The 26,104-nt window shown below is 43.8% G+C and overlaps 1 protein-coding gene across 9 annotated transcripts in view; it reads left to right on the plus strand.

Annotated features, from left to right (window-relative positions):
- The window catches only part of PTPN3 (protein tyrosine phosphatase non-receptor type 3), a 1,752,022-nt gene that overhangs the window by 900,170 nt on the left and 825,748 nt on the right, over nucleotides 1–26,104 (plus strand). For all 9 annotated transcript variants that reach the window (XM_085606835.1, XM_085606836.1, XM_085606837.1 and 6 more), the window contains one exon: nucleotides 24,740–24,916. In XM_085606835.1, the coding sequence (XP_085462961.1) occupies nucleotides 24,740–24,916 (177 nt within the window). The remainder of the gene's footprint in view (nucleotides 1–24,739; nucleotides 24,917–26,104) is intronic.

Genomic DNA, 26,104 nt, shown 5'->3' on the forward strand with positions numbered 1-26,104 from the left:
GATAGTAACTTAGAAGGGGGGTATGTTGGTGTTGTATTCCTCTCTTTGGAGAGACAATTGTGCTGTTAGTGGACATTATGGCACCAGGCAGCCATCTATGAAAGGGATACTAGGTAGGTAGAGGTGATGGATAAGAAATTGTCTGCTCAACCCTTTCAGCATGCCAGGGTTCTGGCACCAAAAAGCACAAGGGGACGTTTCCCAAAAGATGCAATGAATTAAAAAGTAATACATTCCTGATTGTACTGACTTTTTCCTTCCATAAACCATAATTTTCTGATGGATACTTCTAACCTCAGATTCCTCCCCTTGTGAATATTTCCCCAGGTGTCAGACTGTATCCGGATTCCCAAAAGTAGTACCTTTGCACACCGATAGGTGGCATCTTGCTGCTCAGCGCGACATTGTTCCGCTCTGGAAATGACAAAGCGCATAGAAGTGACTCCCACGCTCGCTAATATCAGATCCTTTTGTTACTGCGCCTTTAGACATGCATCGTCGGCTTACTCCTCTTGTATTTGATGTCATTTTCTTTTAAATTTTGTTTTACTGGTGTACAAGGGACTGTATGTCACCTCCCAAAACAGGGTTTGAAACTTGCAGGTACTGTCCCAAATAAACGTCTGTGACAAATGCCCCTTGAGGTACACCTGTGGTGCCTAGGGCCAGAGCATAAGTCCAGTGCCTGCGAGGATTTTACATAGATGAACCCAAAGGCCATAGGGGAGCAAAATTCTATGCTGCCGAGCATCGTAAGACTTCACACTGTGAGCTATTGAATCCCTAGTCATTGCCATGGCAGAACCTCGTTCTTGTCAGTCTTTGGGTAAGTCTAAAAATAAGCACAAGAAATCAAAGCGGGAATAGGACCCCGCTAGTCTCAAACTCCAGATAGAGCGCAAAGTTGTCAACATGCTTCCCAATCTGATAGAGACTTCTAGCTACAGATTCCTTACCTTTGAATATCCCTAGGCGTCAGACTGGGTCCGGTACATTATGAATAGGGCTCCCGGTTTTACGGTATTTATTTTTTTAACATTTCCGTCTCTATTTATCCATATTTATTTTTTGCTCATCCTATTGGTATTTATCCATATTTATTTTGTGTATTGCGAATATATGGAGTTATAAAATGGTATATTTCCACATTTATTTAACTGATAAACATGCTCTCATACTTTGCTGCTTGTCATTTTTTAGCAAATTAAGCAGCCAAATATAGAAAAACACTGCACCTTCAGGTAAATTTGACAATTCTAATACAAATACAAATATATATTACCATAAACCTGCATTTAGGGAAATCTCAAACTATTTTTAACCTCCCATGCTGCCTATCTGCTCAGCTGTTGTCCTAGAAATTACAAAAAACAGCATGGAGAGTCACCCTCAAGAAGCACATTTTTCTGCATTTTTCCGCTTTTAAAAATAAATACAGACAGGAAACACTTTGTTTTCTGTCTGTAATTATCTGTAAAAATCCGTAAAAACGGAAAACCGGGAGCCTTAATTATGAAGCAGTACCCCAGTGCTCTGGTAGGAGGCATCGTTTGGTACAGTGTCGATCGCACCGGAAGCGACGTGCACAGTACCTATATAGGCACTACCTTGGAGCACTGATGCCAGTTTTTTCCTTTCCATACCAGACTTATAGATCCCTCGCTTGATCTGGAGCAAAGCCGCTGGAGAAACCGAGATCTTCCTCGGTGCCCGGCCCAGTGCTGGTGCCGCCTTGCTGGTGCCGCTGATGCCCCAAGGCGGCGCCGTCCCCATTATCATACCCGAATTCAACATGGAGCAAGAATGGGCCGCATCTGGTGCCGACTGAGGACATCGTCCCTGGAGCGGAGCCAGAACTTTATTTAATGTATCGGCCTGGAGAGGGAGACCTTTTAGAGGGGTCTATGGACCTGTATGGAGAGGACCTAGTTGAGGAGGACAACTGATATGAGGAACTGGGTGAAGCCAGTGGGTTAGACATCTCACATGACTCTGGCCTGGTTTTCCCTGGCTACGATGAGGGAGCTTCTTTTGCTATGGTGCTGTGCAGGATGGATCAGATCCTATTGTTTTTTTGGGTTTTTTTGCAGAGTTTTATATAGCGCAAACTTGACCCGAATCCAATCAGGTATCAGAGCGCTTTACATAGCACCAGTTACGTTACATGAGGAGACACATTCATTTTTGTTAGGCACAGGGAGATTAAGTGATTTGTCCAGAATCACAGGATGTTTAGCGTCATTACCGAGACTCTAACCCACTTCCCCCAGGTCCGAGGTCGAGTGCCCTAGCCGTTAGGCCAACTCCTCTCCCCTTAGGCCAACTCCTCTCCCCAATCCTATACCCTAACCTACCCTCAGTGACAGTCAAAACAAATGTTATGACAGAGGTGCTGCAGCCAGGAGGTTCCCCCTCAGAACCCATACTCCTATTTATTGAAGCCCTTGTGGACGTCCTACTTGGGGCCTTGTCCAAGCCCTCCACGGTGGCTCCTGTGAATAGGACGATTGCCGCTGCCATTGCTTCTCTCCTGGGGATCACAGTTTACTTACACAGCACCCCACTCCAGAGAGCTTGGTGGTCCAAGCCTCCTCATCCCGCCTTCACACTGGCACATTCCCTACCACTTCACTGCATAGGGTGGACGGGTTCGGTAAGAGAATGTTCTCTTCCACCAGCAAGGTATTGCGGTTGGTGGACACCACATTCCTATTGGACATAAACCTGTTGTATTTTCAGGCGATTGCCTTAGCATTAAAAGCATTTCTTCCTTTGATCAAGGGAAGGCTGGTGCAGGTGTTCATGGACAATACCACCGCCATTTGGTACTGCAACAAACAGGGTGGGATGGAGTGGCGGACCATGTGTCAAGTGTCTCTGCACCTCTGGACATGGCTGGAACAACAGGCGGGCTTTTGAACGCCTGGTCAGACCAACTCATTCGAAGATGACTAGCGGATCACAAATGTTTTCTCCACCCAGAGGTGGTCCAAGGTCTCTTTCAGCAGTGGAGAGAGCCTTGGTTAAATCTGTTCACCGGCAAGAATGTGCAGTTTCAGCTGTTCTACGCGCTGGAGTTTCCAAGGCTCTTCTCGCTCGGAGATGCTTTTGATCTCAAGTGGAGCTTCGGACTAATGTAAACCTTTCTGCCAATAGCACTCCTGCACAGAGTTCTCAAGAAGATCAGGAACGACCGCCCTAAGTCATTCTTGCGGCTCAGATTGGGCACAGAGAGTCTGGTATTCTAAGCTGTTGAGCATTGCCATCGGTCCTCTGGTCAGGCTGCCTCTTCCGGAGGATCTTCTGTCCTAACAGGGCAGGGTCCTACACCCAAAACTGTGCACCCTCCACCTCCAAGCATGGAAATTGAGTGGTGACGGTTGACTGCTTCTGACCTTTCTCCAGAAGTTTGTGATGTTATTCTAGCAGCCTGGCATCCCTCCACCAGGACAGTGTAAGCCTACCATTGTGAAAAGTTTCAATTCTGATTTGCCTCCCATAACGTTTCTCTGCACGTCTCTCACGAGTTCTTTTGTTTGCTCTGTCTTTGGCCCATCGGGCTGTGCTTTGGGCACAGTTAAGGGTTACCTGTCTGACATCTCAGCAACTGTCTTTTTTACGTCACCAGTTGTGGCTAGGTTCCTTAAAGGACTGCAAAACATGTTTCACCTAAACCATTTTTCATACCTCAGTGGGAACTCAACTGGGTCATTACATTTCTCATATGTGCACGATGTGAGCCGCTGCACAATTGTCCTATTAGGGTACTGATGATCAAAGCTGCCTTTTTAGTGGCATAAGTTTGGCCAGGAGGGTCAGCGAACTACAAATGTTTTCGACGCACCCTCCTAATACCACCTTCTAACCAGACAAACTGGTCCTCTGGACACACGCCTCCTTCCTTCCAAAGGTTGTCACTCCATTCCATATAGGCCAGAACATCACGCTGCCTGTCTTTGCTGCACCTCATCCCTCCAAAGAAGTGGAGAGTCTTTCCCGCCTGGACCCAAAAAGAGCGTCTTTTGTTCTACCTTGACCGCACAAGAGAGTTCCTGGTGAATGATCAACTCTTCGTGGGTTATGTGGGTGCAAAGAAAGGATAAGCTGTACAGAAAAGAACCATCTCACAATAGATTGTCCTGGGTGTTAAGATCTGCTACGCATTGGCCAACAAATGGCCCCCATCAGGACTTGCGGGCTCCCTCTACCAGAGCCAAGGCTGCTACCAGTGTGTTAACGTGCAACATTCCTCTCCTGGATATCTGTCAGGCCACAATGTAGTCATACCTGCATACGTTCACAAAACATTACTGCCTGGACGGTCAGGTCTCTCATGATGTGCACTTCGCCTGTTTAGTCCTTCAGGATTTTTTGGTTTATTCAGATTCGCAAACCCACCTCCGGGGGAGGTTTTACTTGGGTATGTATTCAAAGGTAAGGAATTTGTGTCTAGAAGTCTCTGTCAGATGAACAAGTGACTTACCTGCCTTATCTGGTAGAGACTCCCGCTCTGCAAACTGGTTCAGTTATGATGGACACCCCTTTAGGACCTTCTTTTCCACACCAGTGGTCAGTTCTCATCGTGACTTTGCGCTCCTAACATGGAAAGTCACGAAAGTAAGTGTCAATTGTGTGCAGAGGTGACGCCTATATAGGAACTGGGCACGTCACTTCTTGCTTGGACGACAGTGACGCAGACGCTGATCTGAAAGACACCACCAATGGGCATGTAGGGAAACTGCTGAAAAATCACCTAGACCCAGTAGGCCGCCGGAGGATATATTTAAAAATAAGGGCTAGATAGAGCCTCTACCAGATAAGGCATTACCTAAGGTAAGTAACTTGTTCATCTCGCTCTGAAACACCAAAGGAGCTGATTGCAAGTTTCATCCTGATGCAACCTGAAATTGCGAGTCAATAAGTGACGTCTCAACAAATAGAGAATTTTAGGGAGGCCATGCTGTGCATATTTGGCGCTTGTCTGGCTCACTGTGGCTTGACTTTGTTCTCCAAGTATTTGCAAAAGCTTTCAGTCAGGGTCCCGTCTGTGCCTCTGGAACCCTCATCAAGTTCCGCACAGACTTCGCTTCCAGTGCCTCTCCCTGCACCAGTTCCTTTCTCATTTTGGTGCCGTAAGAGAAGCTGTTACCTATACTGGTCTCCGACTCCGATCTGGCTTTAAATCGACCAGGACCGCACTCCAATCCTACTGGGGAGGCAGGCTATAAGCTATCCTTCAGATACATTGTACTTACCATGCGGCAGAGCTCCTACCTTACATCCGCTATTGGAATCAAATCCTGACTAGCGATTATGATAAAAGGGACAAATTCAACCCTGCATATGTTGAAGACAATTGGTATGCTGAACTACAGGATGCCAGTAGCCTGGACACTACCCCTGATAGTGGTTTTGTCTCATCTCCTAGGCCTGGCACTGTGAAGAGTGCCTCTTTTGCTTCGCTTATGAGACGGGCTGCAAGGGTCCTTGATATGCAGCTCCCTGCACTGGAGGTTAAAACTAATGTATTGTGGGAGTTCTTCAGCCTAGGCCTAGGCCAGACACCCACTGAACCTCTTCCATTAAGTGAGTGAGGCCTTAACGGACAGCCTCTTAGGCACTTGAGCTAAACCATGTTCTGTGCCCCATTTAATAGACAGGTAGCTCGTTGCCACAGATTGGGACAAGGCGATCCTGACTGTCCGAATCCAGACGGCCACAGGGCAAGCAGAAGCTACTGAGCTCAGCCGTAGGGGCTGAGGATTTTTACTCCTGATGTCCCGGGCCTGGCCTTCTATGGGTCCAGTGTAATTGAGCCAACCACCCTCTCAGCCATCACTTGACTCTCAGTAGTACCTTGGGTCCAAGGCTTCTCGTGGCGTGGTAGGTGCAGAAGGGTAAACACAGGCTTACAACTCAAAACATGCACTGTAGCAGCAATAAAAGAATGTCCCGTCAAATACTTGGGTTTGTGAAATGAGTATTTATATATGAACACAAAGTAAGATACAAGATTCACAAACAACTCAGTCCCATGAGTTTAGGGTGCTAGTGTTTCTTAGGCAGTTTCCTGAGTCCCCCTTCGTCCTAGCTCTAGCAGTAGTAGTTTTTCATCATTTGCTATAGATGACATTCAGGTGAACCCTCACCAGTAGTCCGAGTCTCAGGAGTCCCACTCTGACTGTTCCTGCGCCAAATTGGTATCTGGCAAGCAAGTTCCCGCGGGTCCGACGGGCCCGAAATCTGGCTTACCCTGACCAGCAGGTTTGTAGTGACCCGAGTCCCTGTTCGCGCTCTCTCCGTAGACACTGGAGCTGCAGTGGCTGTCTCTGGTAAGTTATATGCATGCCTCATATGCGGTGCTGCGTCCGCAGGGACCGGAAGTTCTTCGTTGCTCCTCCAAACTGGGTAAGGTTTTTGGTTCTTTGCACTTTGGGTGGGGGTGAATGTTGATGGCTATCTGTTGGCTCTTTTGAGGTTACCGGGTCAGCCTTCTTTGTTTAAGACACCTCTTGTGATGAGATTTATTTAAACGTTTACTGCTCCTGTTTCCACCGAAGCCATCTGTGATGCCATAGTGGGACTTGAACTTGTTTCTCACTTTTTTTATGTTGTCCCATTTGAGCCAATGCAAAACTGTCCACTGAGGGGCATATGTATCACATGATTTTGTATTTGCAAACGCTGCGAATCGCAAAAAAACAGCGTTTGCAAATACAAAATCGCAAAAGGAGATGTATGAGGCATTTCAGCCTCGCAATCTTAAGGAATCGCTAAATTTGCGATTTCTTAAGTTTGCGTAAGCATTTAAGAAATCGCAAATTGCGATTTCTTAAATGCAATGTAGCACGCACCCAAGTTGTGCGATTTCTCCTTAAGAACTCGCAAATTACCACCAACTTCAAGTTGGTGGTAACTTGCGATCTCTTTGAAATATGCACTTTTTTGCATATTTCAAAGTGCCATGTGGTGCACATACATGCCCTTAGGGCATGTATGTGCGCCATATGTGCACACATGCTGATTTTAGGGGTGCATCAGGGTGTCATCATGACACCCTTGCACCTTTGAAAATATTCTCAATTTGCGATTAGAAAATAGCGATTCGCAAATTGAGAAGGACTTCCCATTCATTGCTATGGGCCTCCTGGCCTATAGGAATCAATGGGAAGGTATTCCTTAATTGCGATTTCGCAATTTGCTAATCGCAATTAAGGACTTTTAAGAAATCGCAAAATTTGTGCGATTGTTTTCAATACATCCCGTTTTGCAATTCTCAAATAGCGATTCTCAAAAAATCGCTATTTGAGAATCGCAAATGGAGATGTTGATACGTATGCCCCTATGTCTTTTGACTCTGAAAATGTTTTTTTCTGCTCACAATTACTTCAGCTTGTCGCATGACAGCTGCCCTCCCTCTGAGTTCAGCTGCGTTAGACATGCTGGTGCTGTGTACTCGATCTGCATTTCTGCCCAAGGTGATACACCTTTTCACATTGGGCAGGCTATTACTCTTCCTACTTTCTTTGCTCTGCTTCACCCCTCGAAAGAGGAAAAGAGACTGTTTTATTTGGATAACAAGAGAGCCCCCAGTTCCTACATTGATCGTATCAAGGACCATCTCTTTGTGGGTTTCTTAGCAGAACAGAAGGGCCAGGCAGTGCACAAAAAAAATCTGTAGGTGAATTGTACTCTGCGTAAAATCCTACTACATGCTACAAAAGAAGCAGCTATCTGAAGGGTTGAGGGCTCATTTCAACTGAAGCCAAAGCTGCCAACACTGCGCTAGCACGTGGAGTGCTTGTCCTGGATATCTGTCAGGCGGCTACAAGGGCATCAGTGCACATGTTCATGTAGTACTATTTCCTTGACAGTCAGGAATGTCAGGAGGGGCATTTTGCCTTTTGATCCTGCAGGTCTTCGTAGTCTGAAACATTCCACCTACCCTCAACCAGCAGAGGTCCTGCTTTGGTATCTATTCATAAGGTGAGAAATCTGCGGTTAGAAGTATCCTTCAGAAGAACAAGTTACTTACCTTCGGTAACGCTCTTTCTTGTGGATACTCTATTGAACCGGAGATTCCTCACTGTACCTCCTACCTCACCATTCTATGAAATGGGCTCTTTACCCATCCGTAAAGGTCTCAACATTGAGATCTGCACCCCAGTCAAGCCAATTTGCTAATGGACTCTGCAGCTGATTGCACGGACAAGCATTAGAAAGCAATTGACGTCAAAAGGCCTGGGTGGCATTTATATGTAGCCACGCATGTCACTTCCAGGGCATAACGATGTTGAAGCGAATCCGCATGCCGCCTAGCAACATGCAGGAATACTGCTTTTGAGTTTCCGCATCCAGTTTGATGCAGGGGGAAATATTCAGATGATGTTGAATCTGCAGTTTGATAAGTATCCACCAGAAAGAGTGTTACTGAATGAAAGTAACTTGTTCATTATAAAACAAAATGGTAGAGATTTTTTAATGAATTTCGGTATTGTCAGGACATGTAGACTGGGAAATGTCAGTTGGCTAGTGAATACCCTCATCTATTCAGCACAGTGGCAGTGTGCGATTTCTTTTTCCAGAACCCAAACTCCTATTTGAGTAAAATAAGCATATACATTGGATACCCTAGCCTAGTTTTATAATCTAAAGAGATTGAAAGTTACCAGGGATTCTGTGACTGAACAGCGAAGCGAGGTTGAAAAGCTGACCCTCTTTGGTTACTTTTAATATTCTTGATATGTACAATGTAAGGTATTTTGCTCCTTCTAATACGGAGTACCCAATTATTCTTCACCTAATCCTGTTTTAGGTCCTTGCTGTTTACCTCTGTCTTTTTAGAGTGACCAACAGGAATGTGTAGAATATCCTATTCCATGCGTAATATGTTGCGATTTACAGAATTAAAGCTTTACCATATGGATCTGTGATGTCTGACATAGATCCAGAAGGCCCTTTCACGATAACTACTAACTATGTAAATTAATTCCAGTACCCTGCTGAATAGGACAAGCGACACAGTCCCTCACCTTGGAGTTAGTCTCTATCATTCTCCAGATGAGAAGGTGACCTAAAGAGAGACCGTTCTGCCCTTAAATCTCAAGGACAGTTCTGGACAAATCTGCCCTTAGCTCAGGGCCGGCTTTAGGGCGGTGCGAGCGGTGCCACCGCACCGGGTGCTGGCTTCCTGGGGGCGCCATGTTTGCAAGTTTAGTATGTTTTTCAAGCACCTGCTGCAGTGTTTCTTTCCTCCAGCAATTACCAGGCCTCACATAAATGTCAAGATAACTCGTGTGATTAATTATCTTCCTGGAGAGAGATCAGTGTTTTGTATAGTTGAGATTTTGACCTCTGTGAAGTTAGTGCAGAGGGTTAATATGCCTGCTGCAAAGAACGTGTACCAAGTAGATTACAGAGTGCGTATGATGTAAACAGATCAGCAGGTTACTGCTTTCAAAAGAGACATCCTTTTGTTACTTGCAATTTATAACTTAAAGTCCAAATATAGAATAGTGAGCTATTAACTTTCATCCTAGAGCTGCATACACACTGCAAAGTATACATTATTAACATTATTAGAACATTGATTAATGTTGTAAAAGGGTTAATTTGGCTAGAACTCGATTCTTATTATTAAAGAAAACTCCCAACTATGCTGTTTCTTTTTCGACTCTGAGTTTGTGCTTTTCCAGACCAAGCACTCTTAAACTATACTGCCTACCAGTATGGATGACATGTGACTCCTACACTTTTAGTCCTTTGGCTCATGTAACATTTCCTATACACTGATTTACACACGTATGATTGAGTGTCTCTGTGTAATGTGTGTGTGATGCAAAGTGCTCGGACACCCTACACTGGTATGAGTGGCGCTATATAACTAATTCAATGCATCTGAGAGAGTGTGGTTATGGAGACTTGGTCACTGTTAAAGGGTGCCAGTGAGAGAATCCGTGGTGGAGGTGGTCATGGGGGGGGGGGGGGGGCACCAACAAACATTGTCGCACAGGGCACCACCAGCACTAAAGCCGGCCCTGCCAGCCGGTGAAATAGTCCTATCCAAAATGAAGATCTTACCTAGGCTACTCTATTACTTTGTAAACGTTCCCATTGCCCGTTGTGGCAATGTACTGTGGAGCTGATTGGTCTATGACCTAAGAAGGTCAGAATGTGGCATGGATTCCAGTGTGGAATCAGAAGGGCTATTGTGGGGGTTCTGTAAGTGGGAGTTGGAGATGAGCTGTTGGTGGATGAGGTGCCAATAAATCCACTTGCTTAATTACTTGACCTGCCTCCTACTTATTCATATCCTCGAGGACACTACATTTATTTGGCGACGAGCGGGAGTAAAGGCACCTCAACATCGACTGGGCACTAACCTCTAGAAGGTGTCTGCGTGGATTCTGGAGCTGTTTCTCATCATCTCTGGTCGTGAGGAGGCGCAGTTGGAGGCCTATCTGAGTGGCGTTGCTCCGGGTACGACACAGCAAATTTCTTCGTGGAGAGGATTTTTTCGGCAGGAGGAGACCAGCTGGTGGTATCGAGAGCGCGAGACCGCTCTGTTACATGGATTAATTTTCAAGGCCGTGAGCGCGAGGCTTCTGCGTGCTTGCAAGGGAGTTGCCAAGGGAGACGCGAGGCTTCTGTGCTCCGTGATGCATTGTTGTTCAAGGCCGTGAGCGCGAGCGTTACCAAGGGAGACGCGACGCTTCTACGCTCCGTGATATGCTTCGTCTTTCAAGGCTGTGAGCGCGAGAGTTACCAAGGGAGACGCGAGGCTTCTGCGCATGTGCCAGTAATTCCCAGATGGAGGCTTGGATGTAGCCAATGAGAACCTCGTTGGGGGCCATTTTGAGTCGTTGGGAAGATTACAATGCACTTGTGAGGAAACACGGTGTTTGGAAAAGGCAGAACTTTGTGCCCATTTCTCTTGGAACCTGTGGGAATCTGCATAGTATTCATACTTCATTGGAAGTGTGTTTATAACTTGTTGTTCCCTTATGTGAGCCAGCTGGTCATAATTACTTAAACATTTTATGGAAATTTTGGATGGGTTAGTGCTACCAAGGGTGGAACTGGTCGCTTGTTTAAAAAAAGAAAAAAAATTTTTTTTTTATTTTATTTTTCTTTCTCTCTTCCTATTATTTTTAGAGTGTTCTGATTTGATGTTCATTTTTCTAGGCTTGGTAATATTTAAGATTTAAAAGAGTTTATTGACATGCAGAATGTAACACAACCTCCGTTTTTTCTAACTAGTCCAGGTGAGCCGAATGTAAAATGGCAGAAATGGAAAAAGATTTTTACGAATTATGCGAGGGTTTGTGGCACGAATCTCAGTGCCGAACGCAAGCATTCGTTATTGTTGCATTGCCTTGGGGGTGAAGGTCAAGAGGTTCTAGAACATTTACCTGAGTTAAGTGCTTCCGAACAAAGGAACCTCAATGAGTATGAAATATGTATTGAACAATTGGACCGTCATTACCTCCCAAGGCTGAGCACGATAATGGAGAGGTATCATTTTGGTCTAAGGGGGCAGAAAAAAGAGGAGTCGGTTGAGGAGTACGTTTCGGCTCTGAGGAAGCTTGCTTCTTCATGCAAATTTGGTTCTGCTGTGGAGGAGAGGATTAGGGATCAGTTTGTGTTGAGGTGTGCGCATGATGATATCAGGAAAGAACTCTGGTTGAAGGATGAACCTCCACTCGAGGAAGTTATTACTATTGCCAAGCAAGTTGAGCACATGAGGAAGTGTGTGGACGAGTTGAATGAAGAAAAGTGTAAAAGTGAAGAAAAGAGTAAAAGTACTGTGGTTGAAAATAAAATAGAAGAAGTGGTATGTCAAGTACAAAGGAGGGAGGTTAAGGGAAAAGATACTAGTATATCTATGCCTAGCAATGTAATCAGTTCTCCTGTTGGAGGAAAACCTGTGTGTTTTGGATGTGGACGTTTTGGACATTTTGCTAACTCACCTTATTGTCCGGGACTGAGAGCCATCTGCAACATGTGTGGTCGGAAAGGGCATTTCGCTAAATGTTGCAAGGGTAAAGGCAATAAAGATAACAGTGTAACTGCAAGGAATCAGCCTGAAGTAAAGGTTGTCACATTTCAAGTTGATGCAAGTGTAAGTGATCACCCTTCTCATGTAGTGGATATAGAAGGGGTACCCCTTAATTTTAAGTTTGATTCCTGTTCGCACCTGACAATTATTGGAGAGGATGTTTTTATGCAACATTTTGTCAATAAGGTGAAATATTTCAAGAATGATCTTTCTCCCATGGGGTATGGTGGTTTACCTATAAAAATGTCTGGATATTTTGTGGCCACCATTGAACTTTGTGGGAAGATGATTGCGGGGAAGATATATGTTGCTAAGCGGGGTGATTCTCTTATGGGTTGGCCTCATCAACGTCTATTGGGGGTATGGTTAAACCCAAATGCCTCTCCACAGGTTCAGGTACAAGCGGTTGGGGATACCTCTCTCAAGTTTGTAGAACAGTTTGCTGACATATTTAAGGATACTTTGGGGTGTCTTAAGGGATACAAACACCACATCAAAGTGAGAGTAGGAGCGGTACCTGTAGTGGCAAAAGTAAGGAGGATTCCGTTGAATGAACAAGCTGGTGTTCAGAAGGAGATAGATAAATTGGTGAAAGCAGGCATAATTGTACCGGTTGAAGCCACAGAGTGGTTGGCTCCGATAGTCGTGGCCAAGAAGGCCACTGGCGAAATTCGACTTTGCATTGACGTGAGGGCATTGAACAAAGAAGTCATAGTGGATAAGTTTCCCTTACCGAACATTGATGAGATGGTTGGTACGTTGGGTGGGGCGAAATTCTTTTCAACTCTTGATCTGGCCTCGGCGTACCATCAAGTTGTGTTAGATGATTCCTCCCAGGATCTCACGGCTTTTGTTACCCCTATGGGTACTTTTAAATTTTGTAGAATGCCGTTCGGGCTTGTGTTGGCGGCTTCTGTGTTTCAACGAATAATGTCACACATTATCAGAGGTCTTAGTGGAGTTAAATGCTATCAGGATGACCTTTTGATTTTTGGAAACACCTTACAAGAGTATGATTGTCGGTTTTTGGCTGTCTTGCAACGTCTAAGGGAAGCGGGTCTTACTCTTAGGAAAGATAAGTGTAAATTTGGGTTGCAGGAGGTAAATTATCTTGGACATTGTATAACTGGACATGGAATTTTTCCCAAGAAGGAATTGGTAGAATCCATCATGAATGTTTCTGTGCCGGTTAACAAGGAAGAATTGCTTTCTTTTCTTGGTATGGTAGAGTTTTACGGTAAATTTATCCCTGGTTATGCAAGTAAAACTCATGCTTTGAGGAAATTGACTGTAAAAAATGCGGAGTTTTTGTGGTCAAGTGAGTGCGAGGAGGAGTTCCTTTTGATCAAGAAGGAGTTGAGTAAAGCGCCAGCTCTTCATGCGTTTGTGCCTAGTGATCCGACGGTTATTATGACGGATGCTAGTGAAAAAGGGTTGGGGGCAGTGCTGCTTCAGAAGAAGGATGGAGTGGATTGCTTGATTGCTTGTGCTTCAAGGTGCCTAAGAGGGTCTGAAAGGGGTTATTCAGTTATAGAGAAAGAGTCCCTAGCTATATTTTGGGCTTTAAGGAAGTTTAAAAATCTGGTGTGGGGTGTAAAGGTCTGTGTTTTGTCGGACCATAAGCCCTTAAAGGAGGTGTTTTCTAAGAAAGGTCTGGACTCCATTTCTTCTAGAATAAGGAAATGGATTATTTCTTTACAAGAATTTAATTTTGAAGTTGATTACATTCCAGGTGTGGTCAATAGGTCTGCTGACTGTCTTTCTAGGTTGGTTGATCTTAAAGGGAGCAATGAGGAGGATGGTGAGGATGATAATGAGGTGGTTAATGTCTGTGAAATCACGGATGGTACTGTTACCCAAGAGGATTGGAATACGGAGATCAAAAAGGATGATGAAATTTCAAGAGTGATGGTGATGTTGAGGGAAGGTAAACGGTTGGAGAAACCGTGGAGTTTAGTTTCTGATGAGCTTTCTGTGGTGGACGGCTTACTTTCGAGGGGCACGAGGTTGGTTCCGCCGTTGGGTATTAGAGAGAAATTGCTCAATTTTGCCCATATTAGTCATCTTGGGATTGTCAAGACTAAGGAACTGTTGAGGTTGCAGTTTTGGTGGCCTGGCATGGATATGGAGATAGAGAGGTTGGTTCGAGAATGTCTTGAATGCTGTGCTAGTGATAAGATTTTGAAGACTAAACAAACCCCAATGGTGTGCAGGAAGTTACCTGATCATCCTTGGGATGAGGTTTCTATTGACATTGTTGGTCCTTTGCATGGGGTTTGTGACACTCCATATCTAATAGTGGTTCTGGACTTATACTCTAGGTGGGTTGAGGTAGGTGCTGTTAGGGATGTGTCTACGGTGTGTGTCATCAGGTTTTTGCAAGAAATTTTCAACAGAGAAAGTTTTCCTAACAGTATTCTTTCGGACAATGGACCTCAGTTTACCTCTGGTGAGTTCAAAGATTTTATGGTGAGATGCGGTATTCAACATAAAAGGTGTGCCATATATCATCCTGAAGCTAATGGTGCAATAGAAAGGGTCAACAAGACTCTTAAGGAGAGTATTCAGTTGGCAAGAGCTAGTGGGTTGAATTGGAAGGAATCTCTTCAAGATAGAATTTTGGCTTACCGTGTGTCCCCTCATTCAACTACTGGGAGATCTCCTTTTGAGTTATTTAAAGGGAGAGTACCTAATACTTTGTTGTGTCCTGGTTGGATGAAGTTAAACAAAGGTTTTGTTGATAATCAGATAGGGAGATGGAGGGATAGAGAGATAGAGAAGCAGTCTTTGAGGAAATGTTATGTTGATGATAAGAAAGGTGCCCAATTTCAGGTGGTGAAGGTTGGGGATTTGGTTAAGATAAGAGCTCCTGTGGGGTGTCAACCTTGGTCGAAATATACTAATGTAAGACCTGTGGTTAAGGTGTTCAACAACGCTGTTAAAACAAGTGATGGCAGGATTTGGAACAAGAGTCGTGTTGTAGTGGTTAATCCTGTTGTTTCTGTTGGTCAAGCAGATAGCGACAGGTTAATCTCCGGTCCTGGGTCCTCTGTTCCTTTGTCCTCTGGTTCTAATTTGCCTGGGGTCTTGAGGGGCATCCGGGAAAGAAGTCAAAGGGTGCGCAGACTTCCTCTGTATATGAAGGACTATGTTAGGTCATAGGTTGGTTCTGTTGAGTGTGGGGAGGCTCATTTGCATATGCATATGTCACATGTTAATGTTTTACTGTGAAGTTTTTCTGTTCATTTTAGTAACATGTTACTCTCTATCTTGATTCTGTGTGATACTTTCTTTTGTTTATTACCATTTGCAATTTTGTTATTATTATTGTTGAGGGGGAAGATGTGTGGCAATGTACTGTGGAGCTGATTGGTCTATGACCTAAGAAGGTCAGAATGTGGCATGGATTCCAGTGTGGAATCAGAAGGGCTATTGTGGGGGTTCTGTAAGTGGGAGTTGGAGATGAGCTGTTGGTGGATGAGGTGCCAATAAATCCACTTGCTTAATTACTTGACCTGCCTCCTACTTATTCATATCCTCGAGGACACTACACCCGTGATGCGCTTTTTCAGTGATCTCGACATCATGTTAGGGAAACGTATCTGGGGAGACAACCGTCATTGAATTGCGCTGAAAAAGCTGGCATCGCCATTTGGCAAAGGCATGCTTGGTGCCCTGTTGAGGCACACTACTTAGCGGCACAATTACAGTGGGTATCACGATGACTAGCTTGGCAGCTTAACTGAGAGACGTGCAACAGATCTGTCCCCCTTGCGTTATCTATGCTTCAATACTTCCTCCTCACCAAAGTTACGCCCTGAACCACATGGTGGCCTCAAATGTCTTGCATGTCAAGTACTCTGGTCCACACAAGACGAAGAACCCCAAACACACACTGTTACACAGAGTCTGCTACACATGACGACAGGACATCACCTGATAACATGGATATATAAGGCTATACGGGAACACACTGGGTTCCTATTGGTGACTCTGAGAGGCAAATGGGAGGACAATATAGGACAGGCACTACCTGCTAAAGATTTGGAATAAGCTCTGGAATTCCCTCAACACGTGTCTGGAAGGCCTGGTTTAAATTTATATAATTCTTTATTTTACAAAGGCCCTACCTGATGCCAGAACAGCTAACAGCTACTTTCCCCATGCACGCCTTAGCTGCCCCTGGTTGGTTTCTGCAAATTTGCACCATATGTTGTGGTCCATGCTACAAGAGGTCACCGAACTTACTCATTCATTTCATTTAAATCTTTATTTCGACACATTGGCATCATAAAAGATACAATAAAAACATTCATTTCTCTTACAATTTAACACTTCCTAACACAAAAAAGGATAACAGGATCAATTAAGCTAACCTATTTCTTTGTGTATTCATTGCATCCGGGTACACAATATCTAATTACAAGATTTCTTAACAAGCACAATTTACCTGGGCGAAAATTATACAACAATTAATAATACCATTAATAATAAATACAATTTAAAAACTATTAAAAAGAATAATTAAATCACTAACCGCTAGGACATAATTTTAAAAGGTTATACCAAATTAAAAAAAAATAAAAAAGTTTAAAACTTTTGGATAATCCCCCAGGTTGGATCATTAGACATGCGATTTGAGTACATGATCATCCTAATCATTTTGAGATATTTGATGAACAATAGTTGTGCATTTATATTAAAACGTAGGCCCAACTTTATTCTGATGAAGTTAACAGCAAGAAGAAATCTACTGACTCCAAAAACTATCACCTGGCTGGTGTCAGTCTTTAGAATTCTGCCAGCCTCCTTATAGGATCTCGAATCAATTTTAAGACAAAGCGGCACTATCCACTTGGTGTTACATAGCTGGAGCAAAAGAAAAGTATATGTAAATCATCTTCCTTTGTATCATGAGTGCATGAAGTACAAAGATCACTACTTAACTTCGGGCAGCTTTTTTCAAGCGCCTTGGTTCCGAGTGTACCATATCTAAATTTTAGGTACAGAGTTTTTGATAACGGCGGATGGATCTCATCTAAAAAAGGTTCAAAAAGTGCTACATCTTTAAACAATAAAAAATTATCAGTCAATGGACCATGGGTTTTTATGTACACTGACTCGTAGCTCACGTATGACCAAAATGATAGTTTAACAATTTTCCTAGAGCACGAGTTCATAGCCTCAGGATCGTTCCAAAAATGGGCTAATCCAATCATGCCCAGCCAGGTTCTAATGTGCTTGAACCAATAAACTTTATTACAGCTATCGAGATCATAACTTCTTTCAAGCCTTCCTTGTAGTGAAGTAATTCTGGAATCATCCACAGTCTGACCCACAGCAATAATGGTCTTAATATTGCGTGTTGATCTGTTCGTTTCATGTTTAGATCCAGAAGGAGGGGTGTCAATGGGGTATTAGTAGATAGTTTTAACAACCCCCTGAGGAACTTGGTCTCAAGGCTTTCAAATGTACTTCTACATGCGGGTCCCCATAATTCTGCCCCATATAGTACCGCTAATTGTACCTTGTACTTAAAGATCTCTAGGGCAGGGGTTACTGCCTTGTTCAAGCATTTATTAGGTCTTTTAAGGATTGGGAGACAGTTTTGTTTAAAGACTATCTTAGTCCTTTCTCGCTGTGATCTCCATACTAAGGATGAATCTATAGATACACCTAAATAAATAAAATTCTGCACATAATCAAGCTTCTGTCCATTTAGCATTAGATTTTTCCTAAAATTTTTATGCGGGCTCAGGGCCATGTATTTCGTTTTTTTAGTATTAATTTCTAAACCTTTCGAGATACAATAGGACTGAAACCTTTCCAGTAGGTTTTGAAGGCCCCGTGGTGTTTGGGAAATGAGGATGGTATCGTCCGCAAAAAGGAGGGACGAGACCTGTTCGCCCCCCAGTCTTGGTGAATCATTATCACTGCTCTCCATGTAAGACGGAATGAAATTAACAAACAGGGAGAATTAAGTTGGGGCCAGTACACACCCCTGGCGTACTCCCCTCTTTATCGGAATAGCTTTTGTAAGTTCCCCAGCTGGACCCCACCTAACCTTGGCATAGTTGTCCGTATGTAGCCCCATGACCAATTTTAATAAATCTACTGGAAGTCCCTGGGCTTTCAATGATTCCCACAAAAGTTCTCGGGGGATAAGGTCAAATGCCGCCCGTAAATCAACAAATGCCACATACAGGTGGCCTTTGCGAAGGGTGACATATTTCCAATACAAACAACAAAGCCTTAGGACTTGGTCAATGGTTCCTGTTTTTGCTCTGAACCCGGCTTGGTATTTTGTTAAAATTGATTCATCTTCCAACCATGTATTAATGCGATTTAATATATGCCTAGCATACATTTTTTTGGGTTATGTCTAAAAGGCTTATAGGGCGGTAGTTAGCAGGGTTGCTTCTATCGCCCTTTTTAAAAATAGTAATAATTTCCGCTCCATTCCATGTGTCCGGAATTGCTTCCCCAGCTGCAACAGTATTCCACAAATGATTAAGATATGGCACCCAGACGTCCAATTCATGCTTGAATAGGTCGCCTGGTACTTTGTCAAGCCCTGGAGCTTTCCCGTGTTTGAGTGAATTAATAGCTAATTCTGTTTCCTGTAAGTCAAAAACTATTTGTGTGGGTTCGGCATCTACAAGCGTCAAAGCATACTCTTCCTGCACTGCACCTTCGTCCCCTTGAGCGGCATACAAATTCATGAAATGGTCAATCCAAGTTGCCTCATCAAGAAAAACCTCTCTTGAGCCCTTCTCCCTTTTGTTACCCTTGGCCACTGTTTCCCAAAATAACTTTTGGTCCTTCATTTTAGCTGCCGTCAGCATACAGGACCATAGTTCCTCGTCCCATAAAGACTTTGCGTTGGCCAGCACCTTATTGTATAATTTCCTACTTTCCTTACCTGCCAGTGGGTTTTTGGTTTTAATCGATTCAATCAAAATGGATTTTGCTATTCGACATTCTTTATTGAACCATAATTTACCAACAGGCTGTAAGTTCACAACACCCGTCCCTTTTTTTGGTCTTTTGGTCAGAAGTTCTAATAGTTCACTAAAGAACGCTTTGTGTAATTTAAGAAATTGACCATGGTTCACTTTTAAAGGGATTATAGGTATCGAATATGTTGGTAAGGCAGCTATAAATATTTGCCATTAACTCCTCTTGTTCTAGAATATATGCCCATTTAACAGACCGTTGGTTGTTGCTTAGTATAACATTATCTGGGGCTGCTTGGTGTCCTCCCTCTTTAGCTTCCAACCCCATTATTAAGCTCTTTACAAAACTAATTTCAAGGGGACGATGATCACTGTCAGATCTTACTTTGACCGTCAGGTCTTTTGTATATGTCCACAGGTCCGAGGAAACAATAACATACTCAATTATACTTTGACAGTTGCGTCTCAAAAAAGTAGGTGCCTTGGGGCTATCAGATGGTAAACGCCCATTGCATGCCCTCAGTCCATGGCTTGACAATACCCTTGTGATTTGAAGGGCTAGGGTAGTACCAGCAACCACCCCATTACTAGATAAGGATGGTATACCATTAGCATTATCTTCATCCTCAAATTGTTCATTCCTACAATGGGTTCAAAATTGCAATTCATGTCCCCACATATGATCGTGCTTGTTTCCGGGTCCAGAGTATCCAGTATTGACTCTAGTTTGTCAATACATAGTGACTCCTTATAAGATGGGCACGGTCTATTGTATACGTTAAAAAGATGAATCACCCGTTTATCAACGGTAACCATTTCCAGTCCAAGTATATCTAATGAGTCAATTCTTAGTTGCTGGATGGCTATATTAATAGACACACTAACACATATTATCAACCCTCCTGAAGGACGGCCTCTTACTGATGGAACTGCATCCAACTGATAAGTTCTATTCCCAACTCTGTGCATGGATTTCGTAGCCCATGTTTCTTGTAGAACACAGATATCAAAAGAATTTATATAATGGTTCCAATCAGGGTCACTTATTTTTGAGCCCACTCCTGCAACATTCCATGAAACAACCTTAGCTAAAAAGGGGCCATGATTTAAGCTGCTGCTATCGGCTGGTGAGGTTTTACTTGGCCTCCTAAATGCTCCTGGCCTGGTATGGTTCTGTTCACTCGGCTCTAGTTGGTCTATTCGGTCGACTCCTAATATTGGCCCTGGAACTTCCTTAAGTTCATTTATAAATATGGTATTTTCCCCCTGTATACCGGGCGACAGCAATCGAGGCGAGCTATCATGATGATCAGATGACCTAGGTGGACTGATAACAGACGTGACAGAAATGACCGGTGAGACGGATGGGCAAAAAATAAATTTATGTTCCTCCCCATGTACTGTGAGTCAATCAACGGCCTCCAATCCACTGAACCTATTGTAACAGGGGATGAAGGGTTGAGCAAACAGCGGGCCCATCCATTCTCCACGGTGCTGCATGCTACCATATTGAGGCCTCCCGGCCCTACGTTGTATTACAGTCCAGCCGTCATCCACCCCCACTTTCCAACTATTAGAATTTGAGTCCCTATACAACTCCCGCCCAATTCCACCCCTAACTTGGTTTGTGTCCCTGGTCCAGCTCCATCTATTATCAGGCTGTTCCATTGGCGTATAAAAATAAGCCAGGGGTCTTGCCACAATCGATGAACCGTTTTTTCTAGGCACCCCCGAGCAAATATGTCCCACTGACCGAGGGTAAGTAGATCTTTATTCCCTATACTTATACCTGTACTATCAGCTGTTGGACTATCTGATAGAATGTCAGCTAGGGAATTGTCTATAAGAGTGTCGTCTATAATATTCAACGGTAATATTTTGGGGCCAGCCCCTTCTTTCCCTGATTCATGGCCCTGACTTTCCCTTGCCGCTCTTGCATTGACTATATCATTTTCATTACACTCCCCTATCTCTACAGCTTTGGTGGTTTTAATAGAGGGATATTTCTTGTAAGTCCGCTTACTTTTTTTGGGGGGGGGGATAGCTCCCTCCCTTTTCCCTCTTATTAAGATATTATTGCTATCTGCCTGGATATCTAGCTGTGGGGCTAACAAGGTGCTTCCTGTGGTTACCAAACCCTGCGAGTCAAGAACACTACAGTCTTGAAAATCAGAATGTACACCGGTAGTGCTATGGACCACCGCATTTCTATGTAAGATGTTAGAGTTGCTTAAAGTGTTATCAGGGGTTCGGACTGGAGTCTGAGCTGTAGCAATGTGACCCATGGAGGACCTTTTAGCTAAAGCGAGGTCTTGAGAAACCCTCCTCTCCATGAGGACAATACCCTGGTCTATTAATGTGTTGGTGCGTACTATAAAATCGTCTAATGTTCCTGTTAGCTTTGAGCTACCTGCCACAGCTTTACAACTTCTTGTTTCGCGTGAAGTCATATCAATATGATCTAAATAACAAATACACGAAATACAAAAGAGGGTTTTGGATCTTTTGAACTAACAGCTATGCCAATAACAGTAGTAGCAATGGGATCCCTTTTAGAAAAATGATGGTGGTACACCAATATCTAGTATCCTCTAAACAATTCTTTCCACATCTAAATATAGGCACTAATATAGAAACAGTCCTATATTAAATACAAAATATTAAAATAAGCTTGCTTACAATGTCCGATGATCATATGATGGAACAACCAGAATCCCTGGCCCAGTCCAGTCTCCTCGGGCCTCTGAGGGACTAAGAGGGCCCGCCCTTTGCCCAGGCTTAGCCCGGCGTGTCCCGCGCGCGTCCCGCGGTACGCGTTTCCGGTGCAGATTTAAAGCACCTGGTCTGCTCTGGGCGTTGCCGGCGATGTTCAAAGTGCCCCACTGCCATATGGAAGATGTAGTCAAGTTTGAAGTGACTACTCGCTGGTCCCGGTGCTCGCGTTTCCCGCGAAGCGGGAAACGCGAGAAGTAACTGCTTGTGGCGTCCGGTGGGGTTTTTAGATTCGGCCCCTGCTCCAAAGTCCTGCTTTGGCCACTGCTTCCACGATGTGTCACGGCAGAATGAGAAGGTTTCCCAAAGGTTGTTCCTCCGGTGCAGATTTAAAGCACCTGGTCTGCTCTGGGTGTTTGCAGGCGATGTTCAAAGTGCCCCACTGCCTTATGGGAGATGTAGTCAAGTTTGAAGTGACTACTCGCTGGTCCCGGTGCGAGCGTTTCCCGCGAAGCGGGAAACGCGATAAGTAACTGCTTGTGGCGTCGGTGGGGTTTTTAGATTCGGCCCCTGCTCCAAAGTCCTGCTTTGGCCACTGCTTCCACGATGTGTCACAGCAGAATGAGAAGGTTTCTCTTACTCACATTAAGGCGTCGGAGGCTGATGGCCTTGGCATCTTCAAACTTAGGACGCGGCACAAAGTGAGAACAAAGTTCTCCGGTATGGCCCTTCTGCTCCATAATAGAGTCCTCACCCTGCACTGGAGGGCAGAACAAGCCCCATCAGTGGCTGTGTGGTATGGGGTGATGAGAAAATGGGAGAAAGCCGAGGAGTAGGCCCTGTGCTACAAAGAGATCCGACACCTTCTTAAGTGACCCCCTTGATCAGTTAGAGCAACTCACCTGAAACGATGACCTGGCCCCGTGCACTTCACATGGAAGTCAGCGATGTACACATTCTATCTGCCACTCCCCTCGTCCTCCACTGGTAGGGTTCAGGTCCAGCCATCACTCTTTACCCTCAGTGTTCCCACCTGTGTTTGCGCCTTCAGGTATTTTGCTCCACTACACTGCCACTCAACATTCTGGCCCAGAGACTCTGGATGCCAGCCCAACCCTTTGCACCGCTTGCGACGCCAGCCATGACCTAGTTGGAGCGTTGATGTGGTTTTGCTCCTACGTCCTCCACATATACAGCCCCGCCCACCACTTAGTTCGAATTGCCACCTCCCTCCCCCAATTCAGGGGTACCACCCCAGTTAGCCAGGTGGACGTATCGACACATAACAGATTAGCACACCTATCTTTATCACCTTATACAGTAACATTCTGGTGGCTGTACGACATAATTTGCCGACGTATATGTATGCTACTGATTAGCAATCAATTTAACGGTAATTGTAGAATGATTCAGAATACTACAAGTGACGTGATACTGTCTTTTTTTGTATATGAAAATCCTAATAAAAACAGTTATAAAGAAATCTATGTGAATTCATTCCTCTTGCTTCACTGTATATAAATGTACCTTACGTAGCTATCCTGACAATCTGGCATGGACCTGGCCCTTCTAAACTTCTTTTGTACACCTCAGAAATATAGAGGATGAAAGGCCGATGACACACGGCTGTGAAGTGCTATGAAGTGACCTGCAGTTATTTTATTCCTAAAAAATCACCAGCGCTCCATTACCCTACTCCACACTGTTTTTTGAATTCCCGGTCTCTTGCCGTATCTTGTGAAAGAGATCCACTGGCTGAAGACATAGAATAATTGTGGAATTAGTCCTCAAATGAACACAACAGAATGCAGCTTTTTGTTTGTTACACTGAGTGTTTTTTTAAGTGTGTTTGTAAGCCACTTTCAAAATCATCTGTGCATTAGACTGTGTGTTGACCTCAAGACAAACCGTGCTTTCATAAAGAGATTTAGCAGTGCAATATACAAGCATTAGTAGACCCATTACTTGTCACCTTTGTGATCTGTTGGCTTTGTCAATGCTTTTAGCCACACTTCACAGCATCTGTGATGAGGGGAAGCAATTGGGAGAAGCAGCCAGGCAACAGAGAGCAACAGATGCGGGGAGAGACTAACTTGAGAGAGAGAGCACGAAAACACATGTACGCTTATGAAGTGCCTCTCACAAAAAAGGTAAAAGTAGCACATGAAAAGCAAGTAGTAGAAGCAACAATGTTAGCCAATCAAAGAGATTGCAAAGATACAATGCTCCATGGGAGGGACAACAGAAGATTGACAAGCTGAGACAAAAATAAGAAGCAGGCAAATCAGAGTTGCAAAGAAAGCCAACCAATTGTAAGCAATAGGCGGGCTCCAAGTCTCTCTATGCTCTTGATAGGTCACCATATGCCTCACAACAGACAGCGCATGCGCTGTCTAGTAGGCCGACCTCATAAACATGGAAGTCGCCTTATTTGCTAATAACTCTGATTATTGAGGAGAAAAAATAACAAATGAATGAGAGCTGAAAAGAAAAATTTGCAATTCCTTAAGTGTAACTAATCGCCCAGTGACATGCTTTTCACATTCTGCTGTCAGCAGTCATCATGTCCCTACTTGACTCAATGCGAAAATTAATTAAAACAGTAAAAGAGTGATGCAGTTGCCTGAATATACCTGAGTTGCTCTATCACAACAAAACATTTATAAATAATTTAGATCCAGGTTTGGGAAAGTTCTTGCAGGTTTCCATTTATTTTAAGTAGAGGCACGCAAGATAGCTCATTGAGGTAGATGGTTGCTCTTGACATTTGCTGAGATCTGCAGGTAACAAACTTCAATCCTATTAATGGAACTCCACCTCCCATCCTTCCAAGATCTGTAAATTGAGTACTAGGACATTCAGTAATAATGCCACTGTGATGTACTTTTCTTAGTAACAACAGAAGAATGGTACTAAATGCAATGCATAAACAATAGTAATAATACTTTTATTTTTATTAAGCGGTAAGATTTTTGTGAATGTCTTTTTTTATTATTATTTTTATTCCCCACAGGCGGAGTCCCAGATTAAGGCATCCAGTTACAAAACCAAGACACTCTTCTGCAGATAACTTGGCTAATGAAATGACTTACATTACTGAGACTGAAGATGTATTTTACACATACAAGGGCTCCCCAACTTCGAAGGATAGTGATTCCGAGTGCTTCCAAAATCGGAGTCCTCGAAAAAGGTAAGTCTTTTGTATCACATCGATCATAATGGAAAAAGGTTATTACATATCTGTAATACAATATGCACTTACTTCAAGGGGAGAACTGCACTGTACTGGGGTAAATGAACCAATTAACTAAAGCTGGAAATCTGTAAACTGTTAAGAAAGAGGTGCATAGGGCGGTCATATCTGTAAGGGTTGGGGCAATATAAAGTCAAAATGTAAACATGAACTGTAGGTACTGCCATATGTAGTAAAAGGATCAAACAAAATTGATCTACTCTTTCTGCTTCTCCAAGTGCATAGAATATTGAAAGTGAGTGAAATACATGTTATGTGACAAATGTACATCAGTTTTAGGTCTTGGCTACAGACAGCTTTAGCCGCATGCCGGCTGTTTGGCTTTGTTGTCTGCCTCCGGGCTCTGCTCCTGCACTTTCCTCCCTATTTTTGTGTTTTTCCCAACCAGGAGCATTTTGGTGTCAAATGTTCTGATTCGATTAGTTATATATTTCCACTGCTGACTTAAGGGAATCATTTTTCTTCCTTTTAAACATTCCCTGGGAGTGTGTTTTTTGTACACTTGGCATCCACACCCGCCTCTTTTTTCTGCGTTTTCCTCCATATCTCCACCATGCTTCCTGTTCCTCTTTTCATTATTTAACCCCTCCCAATTACCCACGTGCTGTCGTACTTCCTACCCTCCATCTTCCCTGTTCATCCTGTGAACCAAACTTTAAAAGGCCCACTGTTTACCCCACTAATGGCATTCATCAAAGCAAAATTGCTTCCAACCATCGCATATGGAAGTGTAGTCCACCACGGAAACAACACAGTATTTCTGGAAAACATCCAAACACAAGTGTATAAAAGAGTATTTTGTCTGCCACTCAACGCCTCATCAGCCCAGGTACGTTTAGAGTTTAGCCTGCAGCAACAGCAACTGTACAGAAGGTATGAGGCAATCAAAACCTGGTACAAAATTTGACTGAATCGTTTGCTTGAAATTAATAAAGCTCTCTGGGACGCCCTGCAAAATGACCCGAAGTCTCACTACACTAAGTATTTAGATGCCTCACTACAAATAACCAGGACGGCCGACATCTGGCATTGAAAATTACCCTTGGCATCATTCCAACTAATCATGAAAAAGGTGGCAAAAATGCATCTGCTACAAGACGACAAAGTAATGTTAAGCCGCCGAGC

The sequence above is a fragment of the Triturus cristatus genome, chromosome 5_2, assembly GCF_964204655.1.
Source record: "Triturus cristatus chromosome 5_2, aTriCri1.1, whole genome shotgun sequence".
Taxonomy (NCBI): Eukaryota; Metazoa; Chordata; class Amphibia; order Caudata; family Salamandridae; genus Triturus; species Triturus cristatus.